This window comes from Nansenia antarctica (assembly GCF_963989245.1).
Source record: "Nansenia antarctica genome assembly, chromosome: 6".
Lineage (NCBI taxonomy): Eukaryota > Metazoa > Chordata > Actinopteri > Argentiniformes > Microstomatidae > Nansenia > Nansenia antarctica.
Genome location: NC_137676.1, coordinates 9,561,453 through 9,580,538, shown reverse-complemented (window position 1 = coordinate 9,580,538; position 19,086 = coordinate 9,561,453). Strand labels below are relative to the sequence as shown.

The 19,086-nt window shown below is 45.7% G+C and overlaps 1 protein-coding gene across 2 annotated transcripts in view; it reads left to right on the top strand.

The window, feature by feature from the left end:
• Nucleotides 1–976: 976 nt before the first annotated feature.
• Nucleotides 977–19,086, top strand: part of LOC308159379 (copine-9-like) — a gene marked incomplete at both ends in the record, with an annotated part of 88,116 nt that continues 70,006 nt past the window's right edge. For both annotated transcript variants that reach the window (XM_080533158.1, XM_080533157.1), the window contains 2 exons: nucleotides 977–1,056; nucleotides 4,799–4,839. In XM_080533158.1, the coding sequence (XP_080389284.1) occupies nucleotides 977–1,056; nucleotides 4,799–4,839 (121 nt within the window). The remainder of the gene's footprint in view (nucleotides 1,057–4,798; nucleotides 4,840–19,086) is intronic.

Sequence of the window (19,086 nt, the reverse complement as noted above, 5' to 3'; positions counted from 1 at the left end):
TTTCACGTGTGGACTCTTGTCTCTTGCTTTTTTCACATTTTAGTTAATTGATTCAAGCCTGTCTGACGTGCAGCTCTGAATCACCTCAGCAACACCGCTGTTGTTACCATAGCTTCCTCTACTCCTCGCAACTGGTTAAGTGAAAAGTAAACAAATGGTATTTCAGTTCCCTGTTTGAATGTCCAATTTCCTGGAAAAATAATAATTTGTCATACAGCTATACACACACGCACGCACACGCACGCGCGCGCACACGCACACACACACACACACACACACACACACACACACACACACACACATACAATCTGTTTAGTGGTCATTACTGTCTTTCAGTAAGTACTCAGTAAGTATTTCTGAGACAGCTGCATCACTGACAGTTTCCAGTCTCAACACTGCATAAATGACACTCAGGTGAAGGGAGGGGATCTACTTTTAGATACATATACATCTGCATTATAATATGGTTTCTATATACTTTTTGTTATCTTTATTATGATAAACGAATTGTGGGCTTTCGTAATTTACCACAGCACTACACCTGTCGGGATAATACAGGATTGAGAAAGAGATGTGGTACAGGGCAGAGGAAAACAATATTTACAGAGACATTACGTTATTTTACAACAGGTACAACGTAACCTGTGCTTCTGCCACCACCTCTCGAAAGAACTGGAAAATAGATCTAAATTGGCCTGATTTCCCCGGCGCTGTGCCGCTGTGTGGGAGACGCGCGCGCTTTCAGTCTGCCCGTGGACTTCACAGGGGAGCCCTCCTCCGCGTGCGATGCGTCCTACACCACTCTCCACTTCTCTCAGTCTCTCACTAACTCAATGAAGATGGATACGGTTTCACCACTCACGTGTGGCTCGGTATAAGTTTTTAATGATCGATAACAATTTCGAAATATTTTTATTTTTAGCTTGAAACGTGTATATTTATTTGTATAATCCGGGGATAAAGTTGGCGAGCCGCGATGATGGCATCTATCGGGGAGTTCGACCCCCTCAATACAAGCGTACCGGCAACTAAGATCGAAGTTACCGTTTCCTGCAGGTAAGCTTACCGTGATGAATGTGTGATGAAAAGCGGAATGACTGAATTATATGATCTAAAACCGAATATCATACATTGGAATTTAGGTCCTTGTCAAAAGGGAAATGCCTCTACAACAATGTTGTGTGTTTTTCTGTGCGCGTTTATAAAATTGCATGTTTTATGTTCACATATCGTCCTATGTACTGTAACTTGATTATAATATAGTGTTTCCTGTCATATACTGTACAAAAGGCTTTAAACTAAAGTGAATAAATTCGCCCCCCAAGACAGTTCTCTCTTCATTTCGGCTTCGGTTTAGTATTACATTTGACCGTTGCTGCCTCCGAACATAATTCTTCCATCAGTAAAACAGTTAGCAGCTTCTTGAATGTTCAATGTCATTAAAAAGCATTTCCACCTACTCTACCATGTAGCCTCTAATCTGTGAAATCAGTGGATTAACACACTGCATTTAATTTAGACATACATTCGTTTTCTAAAACCAATCGGATTCAACTGGTTCAATGTTTTTCTTGAGTTTTGGGCCTAATGATGTTCACATGTTGTTGACCTGTTGCTATAAAAAACAATGGAATAATAATGTAGGAAATAACTGTTTTTATTATTTCCTCAGTTCTCTCTGATGTCTGTGCTTCAGGTGTGTGTGTATGTGTGTGTGTGTGTGTGTGTGTGTGTGTGTGTTTTTCCATATCAACTGTTGTTTATCATCAGACTCAGGTAATTTATATGAAAGGTCAATTGAGGATCCCACTGTGTGTGTGTGACTCATTAAAACCTATAAATATAGTTTATACTGTAGATAAGCTATAAGTGTTTATGCAGACATCTTGTACAGTCTATAACCAAAAGCACTGCAGTTGAGGGGAGGGGTTGTTTCACAGGGCACTCTGTACTGTAGCGGAGGTGGTTAGGAAACACACTCTCTCGTGATGAGATAGCCCTGCCTGAGACATGTAAACTCAAGTGTCTCCCTCTGACCTTGAGGATGTCCTCTTGCCCTAATGGTAGAAGCTTGTGTCTTCCATGTGGGAAACCTGGGTTATCAAACACGATACCATTCCTCATTCCGTTCGATGTATTACAGTGAGCCCATCCTAATCCGATGTGTACTGTACCTCCACCAGCCTCCCCTGGTCTAGTGTATGGTGTGTTTCATGGAAACACACACTGCAGTTCTATTTCAGAACAGTGAAGTCTGTAGCTCGGTTTGGATTTTGGATACCGGCTTCGGATTTCTACAATAACTTTGTGACAGTAAATATTCAAATTTAGAACTTAAGTTTCCCCCATGACATTTGATTTGTGATACGGTTATCTTCTTAGAATATATGTATCTGGGTTACTCAATATCTGAGTGTATCTATATGATTGTGTGTTTTTATGTTGTTGCATTGTTTTTTGTTGTTGAGTTTTCGTTTTCTTGTATTTGTGCTAGAAAAAGTGACTAATAAAAATGTGATAGTGTCAGTCTGTCACTTTGACCAGAGGTGGCCAGATGTCTGCAGGGAGACAGGAGCTGGGTGTCTGCCACCGCTGTGCCTCTGTCACCGTTGGTTAGAGAATTAAAACCTCTGTCCCATATGCCATGGAGGGATAACACACGGATGACTGTTGGATGTCCCTCTGTCTCATCCTCATGTTGTCTTTCCACAGAGAAGACACATGATCCAAGATCAAAGAGGGCCATCATACATAGGCCTATCCTTCGTAAGCGCATCTCGTTACCCCATCCCCTTTGAAATAAATACAATCCATAAAATGAATCAAGCTATTTATATACAGTATAATCTCACCTTCCAATCAATCTTACCTTCCAATCAACCCCCTTACACACAGAAACACACACAGGTCACGTGACTGAGCTTGTTTGCTCTTTTCTGCCCGGAAACAGCAGAAAACAACATTGGTAAACAGCCTTTTTGGCACTGAGAAGGCGGTCTCTTTCTCTCTGTCCTTTGTGTTGTCTTTTCCCAGACAAGACTCTGGGAGACGCTGTGAGTCATTGGAAGCCCCACTGGTACCAGAATTCTGTCTGGCACTGAACTGCACCAGAACTTTGACTGGAGCTTTGACCAGGGCTGTGCCCGTGTCACTGTTGTAGAGAAAATTAAAGCCTCTGTCCCCTATGCCATGGTGGGATAATACTACCACTGCTGACTGTTGTTGACTGTCCCTCTCACTATTGTGTTGTCTTTCCCCTCGAACAGAATCTTTGTCATGGTCAGACACCATGAGGCTGTGGGGGAGGTCTCTGTGATGGCCGTAAGCCTCTGTCTCAGATGTCACAGGACAATAACAATAATACAACTGGATGACAGTTTCACTATCATGTTGTCTTTGTGCAGAGAAGATTCTGTGAGGCTGTTCAGGACTCACTGGGCAGGAGCGGTATCAGAACTTTGGCTGGAGCTGGGCCACTTCTGAGTCACTGCTGGGTCAGAGAGGATTAAAACCTCTGGCCCAGATGCCGTGGTGGGATAATGATACCACTGCTGGCTCTGTTGCTTTCATGTTGTCTTTCCATAGAATATACTCGGACTGCATCATTATCTCATCCCAGAAATGTGTTTGTAGGTAGAAATAGGAGGACGGGCTCATTGTAATGCATGGAACGGAATAAGGAATGGTACAGTGTCAACCGGTTTGATAACATTCCTGATTCCATCCCATGCATTACAATGAGCCCGTCCACTGATTTCTACGTCCACCAGACTCCCTTGGTTCCCTCCCATCTCCCCTCCTTTCCTCCCCCTCACCCCAACAGACAGTCCTTCTCTCAATAACCTGGCGAAACCCCAAGTAATCCTTCCTTGAATAGTTTGTGTCTTGGGCAGGACTGCCACCAGTTACTGCCAACCTGGTGAATAATGAATGTGACGTCTGCTGGTGCTGAGGTGTCTCCTGGGGGATTAGACATTGGATTGGATTTGGGATTTCCTGCATGGGAGGAGAGAAGGGGAGGAGGGAGGGAAGGGAGGGGGGGTCGTAGAGAGGGGGAAGGGAGGTATCCTTTCATTGAGTCTTCTAGTTATCAGGCTGATGTTGCTAGGATATGTGAGAATAGGCAAAGCACACATGTTTGATACCATTCCTCATTCCATTCCATGCATTACAATGAGCCCGTCCTCCGATTTCTACCTCCACCAGCCTCCCCTGATCTAGTTATTCACATCACAGATCCGGAAGTTCTGTCCACTGGTTATGTTCTGTGTTTGATGCCATTGGTTTAGTTTTTCTACAATGTTACATAGTGTTCTCTTTCCCTAAACGCTCATCCCTGTGCTCTTTGATCAATATGTAATTAGGTCTGATTAATGTTTTGAAGCAGAAATGTTGTTCTACTCCGGAACATAGCAACATGCTAATCATTATGTAAATGTTGTTTATGGTGATAATATTAATGTTATTCATAATCTATTCAGTTGGTTAAGAATTATTGCTTTCTCAATTGAATTCTGCCTCAAGATCAAGCTTTTTTTATGGTGAAAAAAAAAGACATTGAAACAAGTAGTATTTTTTTGTTATGTATGAAAATTGAATTCATGTGATAAATACATTTTTAATTTCAAGGATTTCTCCCACAGCAACAAAACATATTTTCTTCTTCAGAGAAATAATACACATTCTAGCAAACACAGAAGATAATGAAAGATATTTTTAAGTATGGAAAGCTATATTTGACAAGATAACAATAATCAAAATGTTCTTATGCTCTTTCGTTCTTCTTCTGCCACTACAGGAGCCTCCTAGATGTGGACACATTCTCCAAGTCTGATCCTGGTATGTCCTGTACCCCCTCCATCTCTACTGCTGTGTGTGTGTGTGTGTGTGTGTGTGTGTGTGTGTGTGTGTGTGTGTGGTGTGTGTGTGTGTGTGTGTGTGTGTATGTGTGTGTGTAAGGTGTGTGTTTAGTGTGTCTGCATGCATGTGTGTGTAGCTTCCTTCATGTCTGATACTGAGCCTTCATTAAGGTAGTTTAGAGATATATACAGTTATGAGCTATGTACAGTTAAGGTAGCTTATGTACAGTATGTAATGTACAGATGTACTGTATACAAGTTACATCAAAGAGGTAAGTGCAATGTGCAGTATACAGTATGTGCAAAGGTAGTATTGTAAACAGCAAGTAGTGCAAAGGGTAAAAGAGTGATCACATTGACCAGGGGTGTGCAAAGAGTGAGAGTGATCACATTGACAGGGGTGTGCAACCAGCAGTAGTGCAAAGGCTACATTGGATTGTTCAGGGGGTGGGGGGCGAGATACTAATTAACTAACTAGCTAATTGACTTTACCTAAGTTATGTTTGTTCTATGGGTGGTCAGTGTAGCGTAGTAGACTAAGCTGTAGCGTAGACTAAGCTAACGTTAATGCGGTAAGGCTTGCTAGGGCAGTAGTGACATGGCAGTAATATTTTGGTATTACACAACCCAGGCTTGTCTCCTCTTTGGTTAGCACATCCAATGGAACAGCAACTATCTGGCATTTTGTATGTAACTGGTAAAAGTTGCCGATGGTGGGCAATGGAAGAAGACTTCTGTTTTGTCCGCTAGGTGGGCGTTCCCATATGCCGTGACGTCACGTGAAAATGTTGGATATTAAGGTTAGAATTTGTTTGAAATAGATCACGAGTAAAGCTTCTGAGTTACAGACTATTTATTTAAACAAAGGTACATACAGCTTACAGCATTCCTACTCTGATGCATTAGAGAGGACTCTGGTCGATGGTTAGCAGGGTGAAAGAGAGAGAGCTATCTTTAGCTCACACCTTTTATACCCCCAATAATATGGTAATACAAGGCTATGACAAAACACATACAGTATGTAGTCCTATCACCTTACTAAGGACAGGTCAGGGTGTGAAAAGAGGGACAGTGTCACTGTTCTACACAGCATTTCCTTATATCTTTTGGACACACACACACACACTCACGCACACACACACACACACACATTAAATGCTTTATTTATGTCCACATACATGTACAATTCTAAATGACATAAATACTAACGGTGCATTTTGATATCATGGAAACAATCTGTTACAATAGTGCTGAGCCAACAACCAGTTCTGCCACACACAGGATGTTATTCACACCAGATGATACCAGTGGGTTGACAGATCCAGTATCAATACTGTAAAACAGACAGTATCCAGCTCATGGGTACAGGAAGCACCGCCTTCTCCATATTGAGCGGCTACTGAGCGGATACTGAGCAATATTTTGCTAACTGTTTGGCCCTTCTCTTAGGTAGACCAGCCATTTGAAGGCCTCTAACAACAGACTTATGAACATGGCCCAGGCTGCCAAATATGAAAACTAAAAGTTGACATCTGTAACCCAGTTGTGATATGGCCTGCTCCAGCTGTTGGTATTTTAAGATTTTGGTTAAAAAGGCTTCCGTCTAGGCTATGGTCAAAGGTGCAGCCAACTTCTAGAATAAGCACCTCTCTGTGATTTTCGTTGACAATTACAACATCAGGGGTGTTTGCTGAAATATTAGAGAACACTCTACACACACACACACACACACACACACACACACACACAAACACACACACACACACACACACACATGCTACAAGCACACACAGTCACACACAAACACACACACACACACACACATGCTACAAGCACACACAGTCACACACATACACACACACACACACACACACACAAACACACACACACACATACACACACACTGCAATGGATTTTTCACATAATATGGCATTTATGGCATTGTTGGGAGTCTTGTGGGAGTCTGGTGGTTCATGTCGTAATGGATTTCTCACATATATGGCATGTATAGCATAGTTGGGAGTCTTGTCCGGTCCTGTCCATGAGCGCAGGCCTTGTGTTCATGGACAGTGATGGAATGCAGACTCGTTATCAATGTTGTGACTATGTTGACCCAGTGTACAGTGTGAAATTAAGACCTTGTCCAACATTGTTCCAATGTTCCAACACTTATGGAATGCGGACTCCTATCGCTGTTTACACTATATGAGAGATGTGTTTTGTGTAAGTGGGCACTTCAGTCTACCTTAAGTGGGCTGGGTCCAACTCGAATTGTGAAAGACCATTTTCTTTATTAAATATTATACCTAGATTTAAAGCAAGTTCCTATCTTGAGTCTCATTATTAATCCACAACAATTGACGACGAGGATCAGATCAAATCAAATCACATTTTATTTGTATAGCGCATTTCTTACAAGATGCAACTCAATGCGCTTCACATAACAAACATTCTCAGTCAATCAATCAATCAATCAATACTGACAGAGCCGCAAGCAGGCAAAAGTAAAAACCTGTACACTATGTAGCCAGGAAAATTCCCTTGCAGCCCTCTACACATAGAGCGACTACTAGCCAGTTTGCCTACCAGCACCCAGCGGTGGGCCCCCACACCCGCCCCCCCCCCCCCCCCCGGGGAGCCCCCGCCGCCCCACACACCCAGCCAGCCCCATGGCGGGATCCCAATAGCACTACCGAGACCCGGACCCAGAGCAGCGTGAGGCTCGCTACCCTATTCTCCTGAACGGCTCCTCAAACCTCACAGGAAACAGCTGCTGAGTGACAGGGAGACATCCGCTTTTGGCCCGGTTCTCGGTGTGTGACGGGATCAGGAAACGTTTGGATTGGGGTGTGACTCTTTTGGTGGACTGTTTAATATTAACTATTACAGTTTTTTACGGTCATTAAGTCACAGTGTTCAATACTGAAGCCACAGAGTCACAACTCTTCATTACAGTCAGCAGAGCAGAAGCCCATGTGAACAAAACTGTGACTCTTTCTCTGTGATTTGTGCATTGCTTTCATACAAAATGCATTCAATGACTACGTTCTCCAAAATCCATAACACTTCTCTCATTCAAACTCCCCCACCTGCAAAACACTATGTATTTGCAACACATTTTTTCATTGTTAACAACTGCCGCCGCGGGGACGCCTGTGTTCAAAACTCTGAAGAACATGTTCAAAACAGAATGATTTGGTGCATTTTTGCAGTAATCATATTCCTATCATATATGACAGAAAGCTCGCAATAAACTTTTTTTCGCAGTGTTTGAGTGTGCAGATGCTGTTATTTTGCACTCTATTGATACTCTTCAGTTCCAGCACCTCAGCAAAGTCTGATAAAGGATGAGCGGTGGTATGTTCACTATTTGCAGTAATCATATTGAAATGTCTAGAAAATATTAGCAGAATATATACAATGAAATGAAATAGACTAGATGCATTGCCAGGGAAGACATTAGATGTGACCAGATGCAGAGCAGAGGGTGGACCAAAACCCTCAGAAGTGAGACATTTTTGGTGTGATTGCTATTGTATTGTAGCCCTGGAATTTCTGTTTTTCTTTTTTGTTTGAACTTTGCATCTTCCACTTTATTTTCCACTTTTCATTTTACACAAGTAAATGTAGTGTACTTTGAAGTAAATGTTTTTCATTTCATTTCAAACCTTTATTTAAAACTCGATAGGCACTGAGGTCACCCTCATTTACAGTGACGTCGAGTGTACAATAGAACAGTGAGCAAGGGCAAACAAATAGTGAGCAAGACAGGATTCAAATGAAAAAAAATCTGAAAAAAAATCGGTAATCGGTAGAATACAGTTTTTGCACCAAGAGTTTAAAGGTAGAGGCAGAGGGGAGGACCTCCAACTGGAGAGTTTGCTGCAGAGTGTTCCATGTATTAGGGGCATCAATAAAAAAGGCTGTTTTACCCAGGTCTGAACGCGCATACGGAACCCGAAAAGAAAGCCAACTATTAGATCTGGTCACATAAGTACCAAGACTCCAGTCCAATAAAGATGAGATATAAGGAGGAAGCTTGCCACAGATGGCCTTGAAAACGAACAAGTTCCAGTGGTAACTGCGCCTCAGAGAAAGAGAGGGCCAGCCAACCTTGTCATAAAGTATGCAATGGTGAGTGTCATAACTGTCCCCGCTAATAAACCTTAGAGCTGAGTGATAAACTGAGTCCAATTGTTTAAATGTAGATGAAGCTGCATGCCTATAGATAACATCACCGTAATCTAATACGGGCAGGAATACCGCCTCGACAACTCTCTTCCTACAAAGCAAGGGGAAGCTACACCGATTACGGTAAAGAAAGCCCACCTTTTGCCGAAGTTTGGAGGCGAGGCCGTCGACATGCGTTTTGAATGATAGCTTCTCATCCAACCACAGCCCAAGATATTTGTAGTCGGTAACTCTCTCAATGGAGGAGCCGTCAACTGTGGATATAAGAAGCTTTGTAAGGTCCACATTTCTAGCCCTAGTAAACAACATGAATTTCGTTTTCTTTGAGTTGAGGACTAGCTTATGCCTCGAGAGGGCGTCTTGCAGTGAGTTAAAGGCTAGCTGCAAGTTGATAGTAGCAGCATGTGGGGAATCTGCTGTACTATAAAGAATGGTATCATCGGCATCTAAATTAACGTGGCAACCGGTTAGCGAAGATACCAGTTCATTAATATAGATGGTAAAAAGTACAGGGCCCAGCACCGAACCTTGAGGGACACCCTTTGTAACCGTTATGAAATCCGAATTGCCACGTGAAGATTTTATACACTGATGCCTGAGGGAAAGGTAGTCATGGAACCAAGCACAAGCTCCTAAATCCAATCCAATATCGGATAGCTGTTCTAAAAGCAAGTGGTGATCGACCGTGTCAAATGCCTTCGAGAGGTCGACAAAGAGGGCCGCGCAGTGGTTCCTCTTATCCAAGGCCGAGACTATGTCGTTAGTTACAAGTGTGATAGCAGAGATGGTACTATGGATAGGTCTGAAACCGGATTGATGGGGACTAAGAATTGAGTGGCTTGATAGAAAGCGTTTCAATTGAGAATTGACCAAGGTCTAAAGTACTTTAGACAGGCATGGGAGAGTGGAGATCGGTCGATAGTTATACGGATCAGCCCTATCACCCCCTTTGTGTAAAGGAATGACTCGTGCAGACTTCCAGACCAACGGAAATACACCAGAGGAAATGGAAAGATTAAAAATGTAAGTTAGCGGCACGCTGATAATTGGCGCAGCCAATTTTATGAAAAATTAGTCTAGTTTATCCTCACCAGAGGATGATTTGGGGTCAATAGTTTCTAAAACCTTGAGGACCTCCGCGGAAGTAAATGGTTGAAAGGTGAAAAGGGGGACACGGTCCACAAGGGCAGTATCATCAGAAACCACCATAGAGGGGTGTCCAGGGTACAACCTATCAAATAGGTGACCAGCTTCGGAGAAGTGTTTATTAAAAGCAAGGCGAATGTCGCTAGGATCAGAGATCACGGAGTCATTTACATTAATACTAAGGGGCAGAGCACTGGAAGGACGATTTTTAGTCAAATTAATTGCATTCCAGAATTTGGCAGGGTTAGAGTATGAGGTGGTTATCAGATTCAGGAAATATTCGAATTTAGCCTTCCTTACAGCTGAAGTGCACTTGTTTCTGAGCTGCCTGAAGTACAGCCAGTGTTGGGGGACACCAGTACGTCTGGCACGGGACCAGGCACTATTTCTGTTATTAAAGAGGGTAGATAGCTCATGAGTAAACCAAGGCACTACTCTATTTTTTATCCTAGTGGTTTTAAAAGGGGCGTGCCTATCCACAACGCAATTAAATGTACATAAAGGATTCGAGAGCGTCCTCAATGACATCGGAAGAGCCCACGCAACCCCAGTCGCAGCCATCCAGCTCCCTCAGGAACAACTCTGCATCAAAGCGTTTGAAGTTCCTCTTGGTTATCACCTGAGATGTAGTCTTCTTTAACCTCACATCTCTCACACAGGCAACAGGACAATGATCACTGACTCCCAGGTCAAAGACACCACTAGTATTTTTGCTGGCCTTATTTGTTAAAATTAAGTCTAATAATGTAGATTTCGAGTCATCGTTGAGGTTTGGTCTAGTTGGTTCTAAAATCAATTGTGAAAGGTTTATGCTGCAAGCAAGATCTTTAAGCTGCGAGGAAATATCACTCAGCCAGTTAATATTGAGATCACCCAGAACAAGTACTTCATTGTCAATATATTTTGAAAGCAAGTTAACTAGGGTGTCAGTGGCGTGAGAATCGGCAGAGGGAGGGCGATAGATACCAACTACCGTCAGAGGGTCTGGGCCATGATGGATTTTCAGAGCCAGAAATTCAAAGCAGTCAGGAATTGAAATTGCATGTAAAATGGAAACTGAAAGATGTGACATATACCAATACCACCCCCCTGTTACGATGGGCTAATGTGTTTGGACCCAGGCGCAGAGTAGAACAGAGTAGACGGAAGCAGGAGTGTAATAAATAATAACGGTACTCTTTATTTTGAGTAAACGGAACAAATAATAACCGCACAGTAAGCGAATAAACAAAAGAGGAGAAAACAAGTCTCCGATAAACGTTTTAAATCATAACAGGAACAAGGCAGAGCAATGTACTTACAATCGTCAACTATACTTATTTCCTAATCCGGCGAGGAACAATAAGGCTAAGAAGAATCGTATACCTATAACAAACGCAACATGAAGTGAACAACCGACAACCAGAGGGGAAACAGAGGGATCTAAATAGCCACAGCCAAACAACACACACCAGGTACAAATCAGTTAATTAGGACAGACAAATGCATACATAAAACACCAGAGGGCGCCAAAGGGTCGCTCCACAATAAGGTCGCTTCCCCAACCCTTACAGTATCCCCCCCCGACGAACGGCACCTGCCGTTCACCTGGGTGCCTCAGGATGTAGTTGGCGGAAGTCTGTAATTAGTTTTGGGTCCAATATGTCCCTCTGAGGCACCCAGGACCGTTCCTCCGGCCCATACCCCTCCCAATCCACCAAAAACTGTAAGCCCCTACCCCTCCGCCGGCAATCCATAATCCTCCGTACTGTATAAACAGTCTGTCCATCAATGATGCGTGGCGGGGGAACAGGGGGGGGTGGTGGGGACATGGGGCAAGTGTTGAAGGGTTTCAGTAGGGACACATGAAAGGTCGGGTGAACCCGCATGGAAGGTGGGAGTAGTAGTCTATACGCCACCGGGTTCACCCGCCGCACCACTTTGAACGGACCCACGAACCGGGGCGCTAGCTTCCTGGACTCGACCCGGAGGGGAAGGTCCCGGGTCGAGAGCCACACCTTCTGCCCCGGGCGAAAGATCGGGGCCGGGCGACGCCTGCGGTTGGCCTGAAGCTGGGACCGAGCCGACGCCCGCTGAAGCGCCGCCCTCACCCGCCTCCAGGTCCGGCGACAGCGACCGACGTGGGCTTGGACGGAGGGCACCTCCGCCTCCTCCTCCTGCTCAGGGAATAGGGGGGGTTGATAGCCATATTGGCACTGAAAGGGGGATAGGCCAGTGGATGAGCAGAGGAGGGTGTTGTGGGCGTATTCCGCCCACGCCAGTCGCCGACTCCACGTCGCCGGATTGCCGGAGACGTAGCACCTCAGCACGCCTTCCAGGTCCTGGTTGACACGCTCCGTCTGCCCATTGGACTGTGGATGGAAACCGGAGGACAGGCTGACGGAGGCGCCGAGGCTGGTCGCGAACGCCTTCCAGAACCTGGAAGCGAACTGAGGACCCCGATCCGACACCATGTCCTGCGGGAGACCATGCACCCGGAAGATGTGCTGCACCACCAGGTCGGCCGTCTCTCGGGCCGAGGGGAGTTTGAGGAGGGGGATGAAGTGGGCCGCCTTGGAGAAACGGTCCACTACCACCAAGATGGTAGTGAACCCGTCAGAGGGAGGGAGACCTGAAATAAAGTCAAGGGAGATGTGGGACCAGGGGCGTTTGGGGATGGGGAGGGGTCGGAGTAGCCCCGCTGAAGGCTGGCGAGATGTCTTGCTGCGCGCACACACAGAACAGGCTGCCACAAAGGCGCGCGTATCCCTCTCCGCTGTGGGACACCAGAACCTCCTGCGAATAAAGTCCAGGGTCCTGGCAGCCCCGGGGTGGCTAGTGAGGGGCGACGCATGCGCCCATTGCAGCAGCCGTGAGCGCGCAGTCTTGGGAACATACAGCCTCCCCGGGGGTCCTCCCCCCGGATCCGGCTCCCGCCTGAGCGCCGCTCTCACCACTTTAGCGATCCCCCACGACACAGGGGCAACAATAAGGGTCTCCGGAACAATGGGGTGGGGTTTTTCCTCCCGGTCCGCCGGATCGAACTGCCGGGAGAGGGCGTCCGGCTTGACGTTTTTGGACCCCGGCCTAAAGGAGATGGAAAATTGGAAGCGTGTAAAAAACAGCGCCCACCTGGCTTGACGCGAATTGAGGCGCTTAGCCCCCTGGATGTAGGCCAGGTTCTTGTGGTCCGTCCACACCACAAACGGCTGTGCGGCCCCCTCCAGCCACTGCCTCCACTCCTCCAAAGCCAATTTAATGGCCAGCAGCTCCCGGTTTCCTACGTCATAATTACACTCGGCCGGGGACAGCCGACGTGAGAAAAAAGCGCAGGGATGTACCTTCCCATCCTTCCTGCACCTCTGGGAGAGCACCGCCCCCACCGCGAGATCTGAGGCGTCCACCTCCACCAGGAATGGTACTTCCGAGTCCGGATGGGCTAGGACCGGAGCAGAGGTGAACCGTTGCTTGAGGTCCACGAAGGCGGCCTCCGCCTCCGAGGACCAGGCGAACGTACGGAGGGTAGACCTGGTGAGGGCAGTTAAAGGGGCAGCTAGGGCACTAAAATTGCGGATAAAGCGTCTATAAAAATTAGCAAACCCTAGGAACCGCTGTAACTGTTTCAAAGAGGAGGGGCGGGGCCAGTCTAACACCGCACTAACCTTGGCAGGGTCCATGCTTAAATCCCCCCGTGTTATAATGAACCCCAGGAATGACACTGTGTCGGCGTGAAAGACACATTTCTCTGCCTTGACAAATAACTGGTGGTGGAGGAGGCGCTGGAGGACTTGACGGACATTAGGTTGATGTTGAGTAATGTCTTTGGAAAAAATGAGGATATCGTCAAGGTACACAAAAACCGAATGACCAATCAAATCCCGCAGTACGTCGTTGACTAGTGCTTGAAATACTGCGGGTGCATTAGCGAGACCAAAGGGCATGACTAAATACTCATAATGTCCGTTAGGCGTGTTAAAAGCCGTCTTCCACTCGTCCCCCTCCCTCATCCTCACCAGGTTGTATGCATTGCGTAAATCCAGTTTGGTAAACACCCTTGCTCCTTGCAGTGACTCAAAGGCGGTATCCATGAGGGGCAGGGGATAGCGATTCTTTATGGAAATGTCATTTAGACCGCGGTAATCGATGCAGGGACGCTGTCCCCCGTCTTTCTTTGCCACAAAGAAGAAGCCTGCGCCAGCGGGCGAGGTGGAAGGACGGATATGACCCGCGGCCAGTGCTTCCTCTATGTATTTATTCATGGAGAGATTCTCCGGGCGAGAGAGGGAAAACAGGCGTCCCCGCGGCGGCACAGTACCCGGCAGCAGATTGATGGCACAGTCATAGGGTCTATGGGGGGGTAATTTCTCGGCCCGAGATTTACTGAACACTTCCCCCAGGTCCCAATATATCTGAGGCACCCCTGTCAGGTCGGGGCTGGAAGGGGAAGCAGGGCCAGGGGAATTAGGAAGAGGGGTGGAAAGGGGGAGAGGCGAGAACTGGGGCTGCAACGGGGATGCGAGAGTCGTGGGCGGAGACTCAGTACGCACTGTGACGGAGCCTGCTTCGAGGGAGAGTCGACCTGTGGACCAGTCAATGCGGGGGTTGAGAGAAGCTAACCAGGGGTGACCTAACACAATAGGGCAATCAGGAGAGGCCACAATAAAAAATCGTATGAGTTCCCAACGACCCCCTCCCACCTGGATATGTACAGGCATAGTGCGCTGGGTAATGATCCCCGACCCCAATGGCCGGCCGTCTAGGGCTCGAACAGGAACGGGTTCTTTCAATTCTTCCAAAGGAACCCCCCACCCCCAGGCCAGGCCTTCGTGCATTAAATTCCCCGCTGCCCCTGAGTCCACCAGAGCCCGAACTCGCTGGGTACAGTGTCCCCACCGCACCTTAACAGAAAAAAAGGTTCGTGGGTCATTGAAACCCGAGGGTATGTCCCTACCCGCTAATACCCCTCCCGATACTAGCGGGCTGCCCCGTTTCCCGAGGTCCCTGGACAGGCACTGTAGCGGTGACCCTTGCGACCGCAACGGAAGCAGCGCCGCTCGTCCAGCCGACGCCGCCTCTCTGTGCTGGAGAGGTGTGTTGCGCCTAGCTGCATGGCCTCCTCCTCCTCCGTGGTCTCCTCCGGGAACCGCCGAGTCGCCTCCCTAGCAGGAGGAGGTTGGAACGGAGCGCCCCTCGACGAGCCCCTCTCACGTGATCGCTCTCGGCGCCGATTGTCCACACGCACCGAGAGCTCCACTACGCCGTCTAGCCGCTCTGGGAGGTCCCGGAGGGCAAGTTGGTCTTTCATCGCCTCCGAGAGCCCCTGGGTATAGAGTACGGCCAGGGCCTTCTCCTCCCAACCCGCCTCCCTAGCTAGGGTGCGGAACTCGATGGAATAATCCGCCACCGAGCGATCCCCCTGTCGACACGCCGTGAGCCGCCGACCGGCTTCGTGCCCCGATATCACCCGGGAGGTGTCGAATATTTTGCGTAACTCCCGGGTGAATGCTGTAGCGTCGGAGCACGCCGGCGACTGACTCTCCCACTCGGCCGTGGCCCAGGACAGGGCACGGCCCGTCAACAGGGTGATGATGTAGGCCACTCACGAGTGCTCGGTAGGGAAGGACAGGGGCTGCAGGCTGAAGATCAGTGAACACTGAGTCAGGAACTCTCTGCAGCCCTCTGGACGTCCATCATAGCGTTCGGGAGGAGGTAGTCGGGGTTCCCGCGTGGTCACCGGCGGTAGAGGAGGCATAGCTGCTGCTGCTGCTGCCGCTGGTGGAGTGGGGTTGGCCTGAGCGGCCACCAGGCTAGTCACGGCGATGGTCAGCTTTTCGATCTCCGCAAACATCGCCAGCTGGTTCCGCTCCTGCTGGGCTACCATAGCCCCCTGGGTATTCAGCACCGTGCGAATCTGCTCTACATCTGCTGGGTCCATAATGGTCGGTTGTTCTGTTACGATGGGGTAATGTGTTTGGACCCAGGCGCAGAGTAGAACAGAGTAGACGGAAGCAGGAGTGTAATAAATAATAACGGTACTCTTTATTTTGAGTAAACGGAACAAATAATAACCGCACAGTAAGCGAATAAACAAAAGAGGAGAAAACAAGTCTCCGATAAACGTTTTAAATCATAACAGGAACAAGGCAGAGCAATGTACTTACAATCGTCAACTATACTTATTTCCTAATCCGGCGAGGAACAATAAGGCTAAGAAGAATCGTATACCTATAACAAACGCAACATGAAGTGAACAACCGACAACCAGAGGGGAAACAGAGGGATCTAAATAGCCACAGCCAAACAACACACACCAGGTACAAATCAGTTAATTAGGACAGACAAATGCATACATAAAACACCAGAGGGCGCCAAAGGGTCGCTCCACAATAAGGTCGCTTCCCCAACCCTTACACCCCCCCTGCTCAAACGATCCATTCTAAAGAGATTATAATCCTGAATATTCACGTCAGAGCTATCAACATTCATCCTGAGCCAGGTTTCACCCAACACAACAATATCAGGGGAAGTTTGTTCTATTACAGTTTTTTACGGTCGCTAAGTCACAGTGTTCAATACTGAAGCCACAGATTCACAACTCTTCATACAGTCTGCATTACAGTTTTTTACGGTCGCTAAGTCACAGTGTTCAATACTGAAGCCACAGTTTCACAACTCTTCATACAGTCTGCATTCGTAACACTCATGTTGGCCAATGACTTCATTCATGTCTCAAAAGAAGCTTGTTCAACCACACACTGTCAACAATGTTCACTCAGAAGCATACACTGTCATTCATAACATTCTGACTTACAAAACACTAACAACAGGGAGCATTACATAGTTTGAATGATTTTCACAAGAATTAATATATCATTATAAAAATAGTTTGATTTATAGTAATCATAGACAGAATAGTTGACTGTACAATTGTAAAGTATTAGGCAACAAGAATGAATCAGAAATGCCGCAATTTGCTTCTATCCTTTATCCTATCTTTTGCTTCTATCCTTTACTGTATTCTATCGTTTATCCTTTTTTTTCAGTATCTTTGCAGAAAGTAAGTTACGGTACATTTACTTCAAAGTACACTACATTTACTTGTGTAAAATGAAAAGTGAAAAATAAAGTGGAAGATGCAAAGTTCAAACAAAAAAGAAAAACTTAAATTCCAGGGCTACAATACAACAGCAATCACACCAAAAATGTCTCACTCCTGAGGGTTTTGGTCCACCCTCTGGTCTGCATCTGGTCACATCTAATGTCTTCCCTGGCAATGCATCTAGTCTATTTCATTTCATTGTATATATTCTGCTAATATTTTCTAGACATTTCAATATGATTACTGCAAATAGTGAAAATACCACCGATCATCCGTTATCTGACTTTGCTGAGGTGCTGGAACTGAATAGTATCAATAGAGTGCAAAATAACAGCATCTGCACACTCAAACACTGTGCAAAAAAACAGTTTATTGCGAGCTTTCTGTCATATATGATAGGAATATGATTACTGCAAAATTGCACCAAATAATTCAGTTTTGAACGTGTTCTTCACAGTTTTGAACACAGTGGTTTAACAATGAAAAAATGTGTTGCAAATACATAGTATTTTGCAAGTGGGGGAGTTTGAATGAGAGAAGTGTTATGGCATTTGGAGAACGTTGTCATTGAATGCATTCTGTATGAAAGCAATGCACAAATCACAGAGAAAGAGTCACAGTTTTGTTCACATGGGTTTCTGCTCTGCTGACTGTATGAAGAGTTGTGAAACTGTGGTTTCAGTATTGAACATGGTGACTTAGCGACCGTAAAAAACTGTAGTAACACTCATGTTGGCCAATCACTTCATTCATGTCTCAAAAGAAGCTCGTTCAACCATACACTGGCAACAATGTTCACTCAGAAACATACACAGTCATTCATAACATTCTGACTTACAAAACACTAACAACAGGGAGCATTACATAGTTCGAATGATTTTCACAAGAATGAATATTTCATTATAAAAATGGTTTGATTTATAGTAATCATAGACAGAATAGTTGACTGTACAACTGTAAAGTATTAGGCAACAAGAATGAATCAGAAATGCCGCAATTTGCTTCTATCCTTTATTCTATATTTTGCTTCCATCCTTTATTCTATGTTTTATCCTTTTTTTCAGTATCTTTGCAGAAAGTAAGTTACGGTACATTTACTTCAAAGTACACTACATTTACTTGTGGAAAATGAAAAGTGGAAAATAAAGTGGAAGATGCAAAGTTCAAACAAAAAAGAAAAACAGAAATTCCAGGGCTACAATACAATAGCAATCACACCAAAAATGTCTCACTCCTGAGGGTTTTGGTCCACCCTCTGGTCTGCATCTGGTCACATCTAATGTCTTCCCTGGCAATGCATCTAGTCTATTTCATTTCATTGTATATATTCTGCTAATAATTGTCTAGACATTTCAATATGATTACTGCAAATAATGAAAATACCACCACTCATCCTTTATCAGACTTTGCTGAGGTGTTGGAACTGAAGAGTATCAATAGAGTGCAAAATAACAGCATCTGCACACTCAAACACTGCGCAGAAAAACAGTATATTGCAAGCTTTCTGTCATATATGATAGGAATATGATTACTGCAAAATTGCACCAAATAATTCAGTTTTGAACGTGTTCTTCACAGTTTTGAACACAGTGGTTTAACAATGAAAAAATGTGTTGCAAATACATAGTATTTTGCAAGTGGGGGAGTTTGAATGAGAGAAGTGTTATGGCATTTGGAGAACGTTGTCATTGAATGCATTCTGTATGAAAGCAATGCACAAATCACAGAGAAAGAGTCACAGTTTTGTTCACATGGGTTTCTGCTCTGCTGACTGTATGAAGAGTTGTGAAACTGTGGTTTCAGTATTGAACA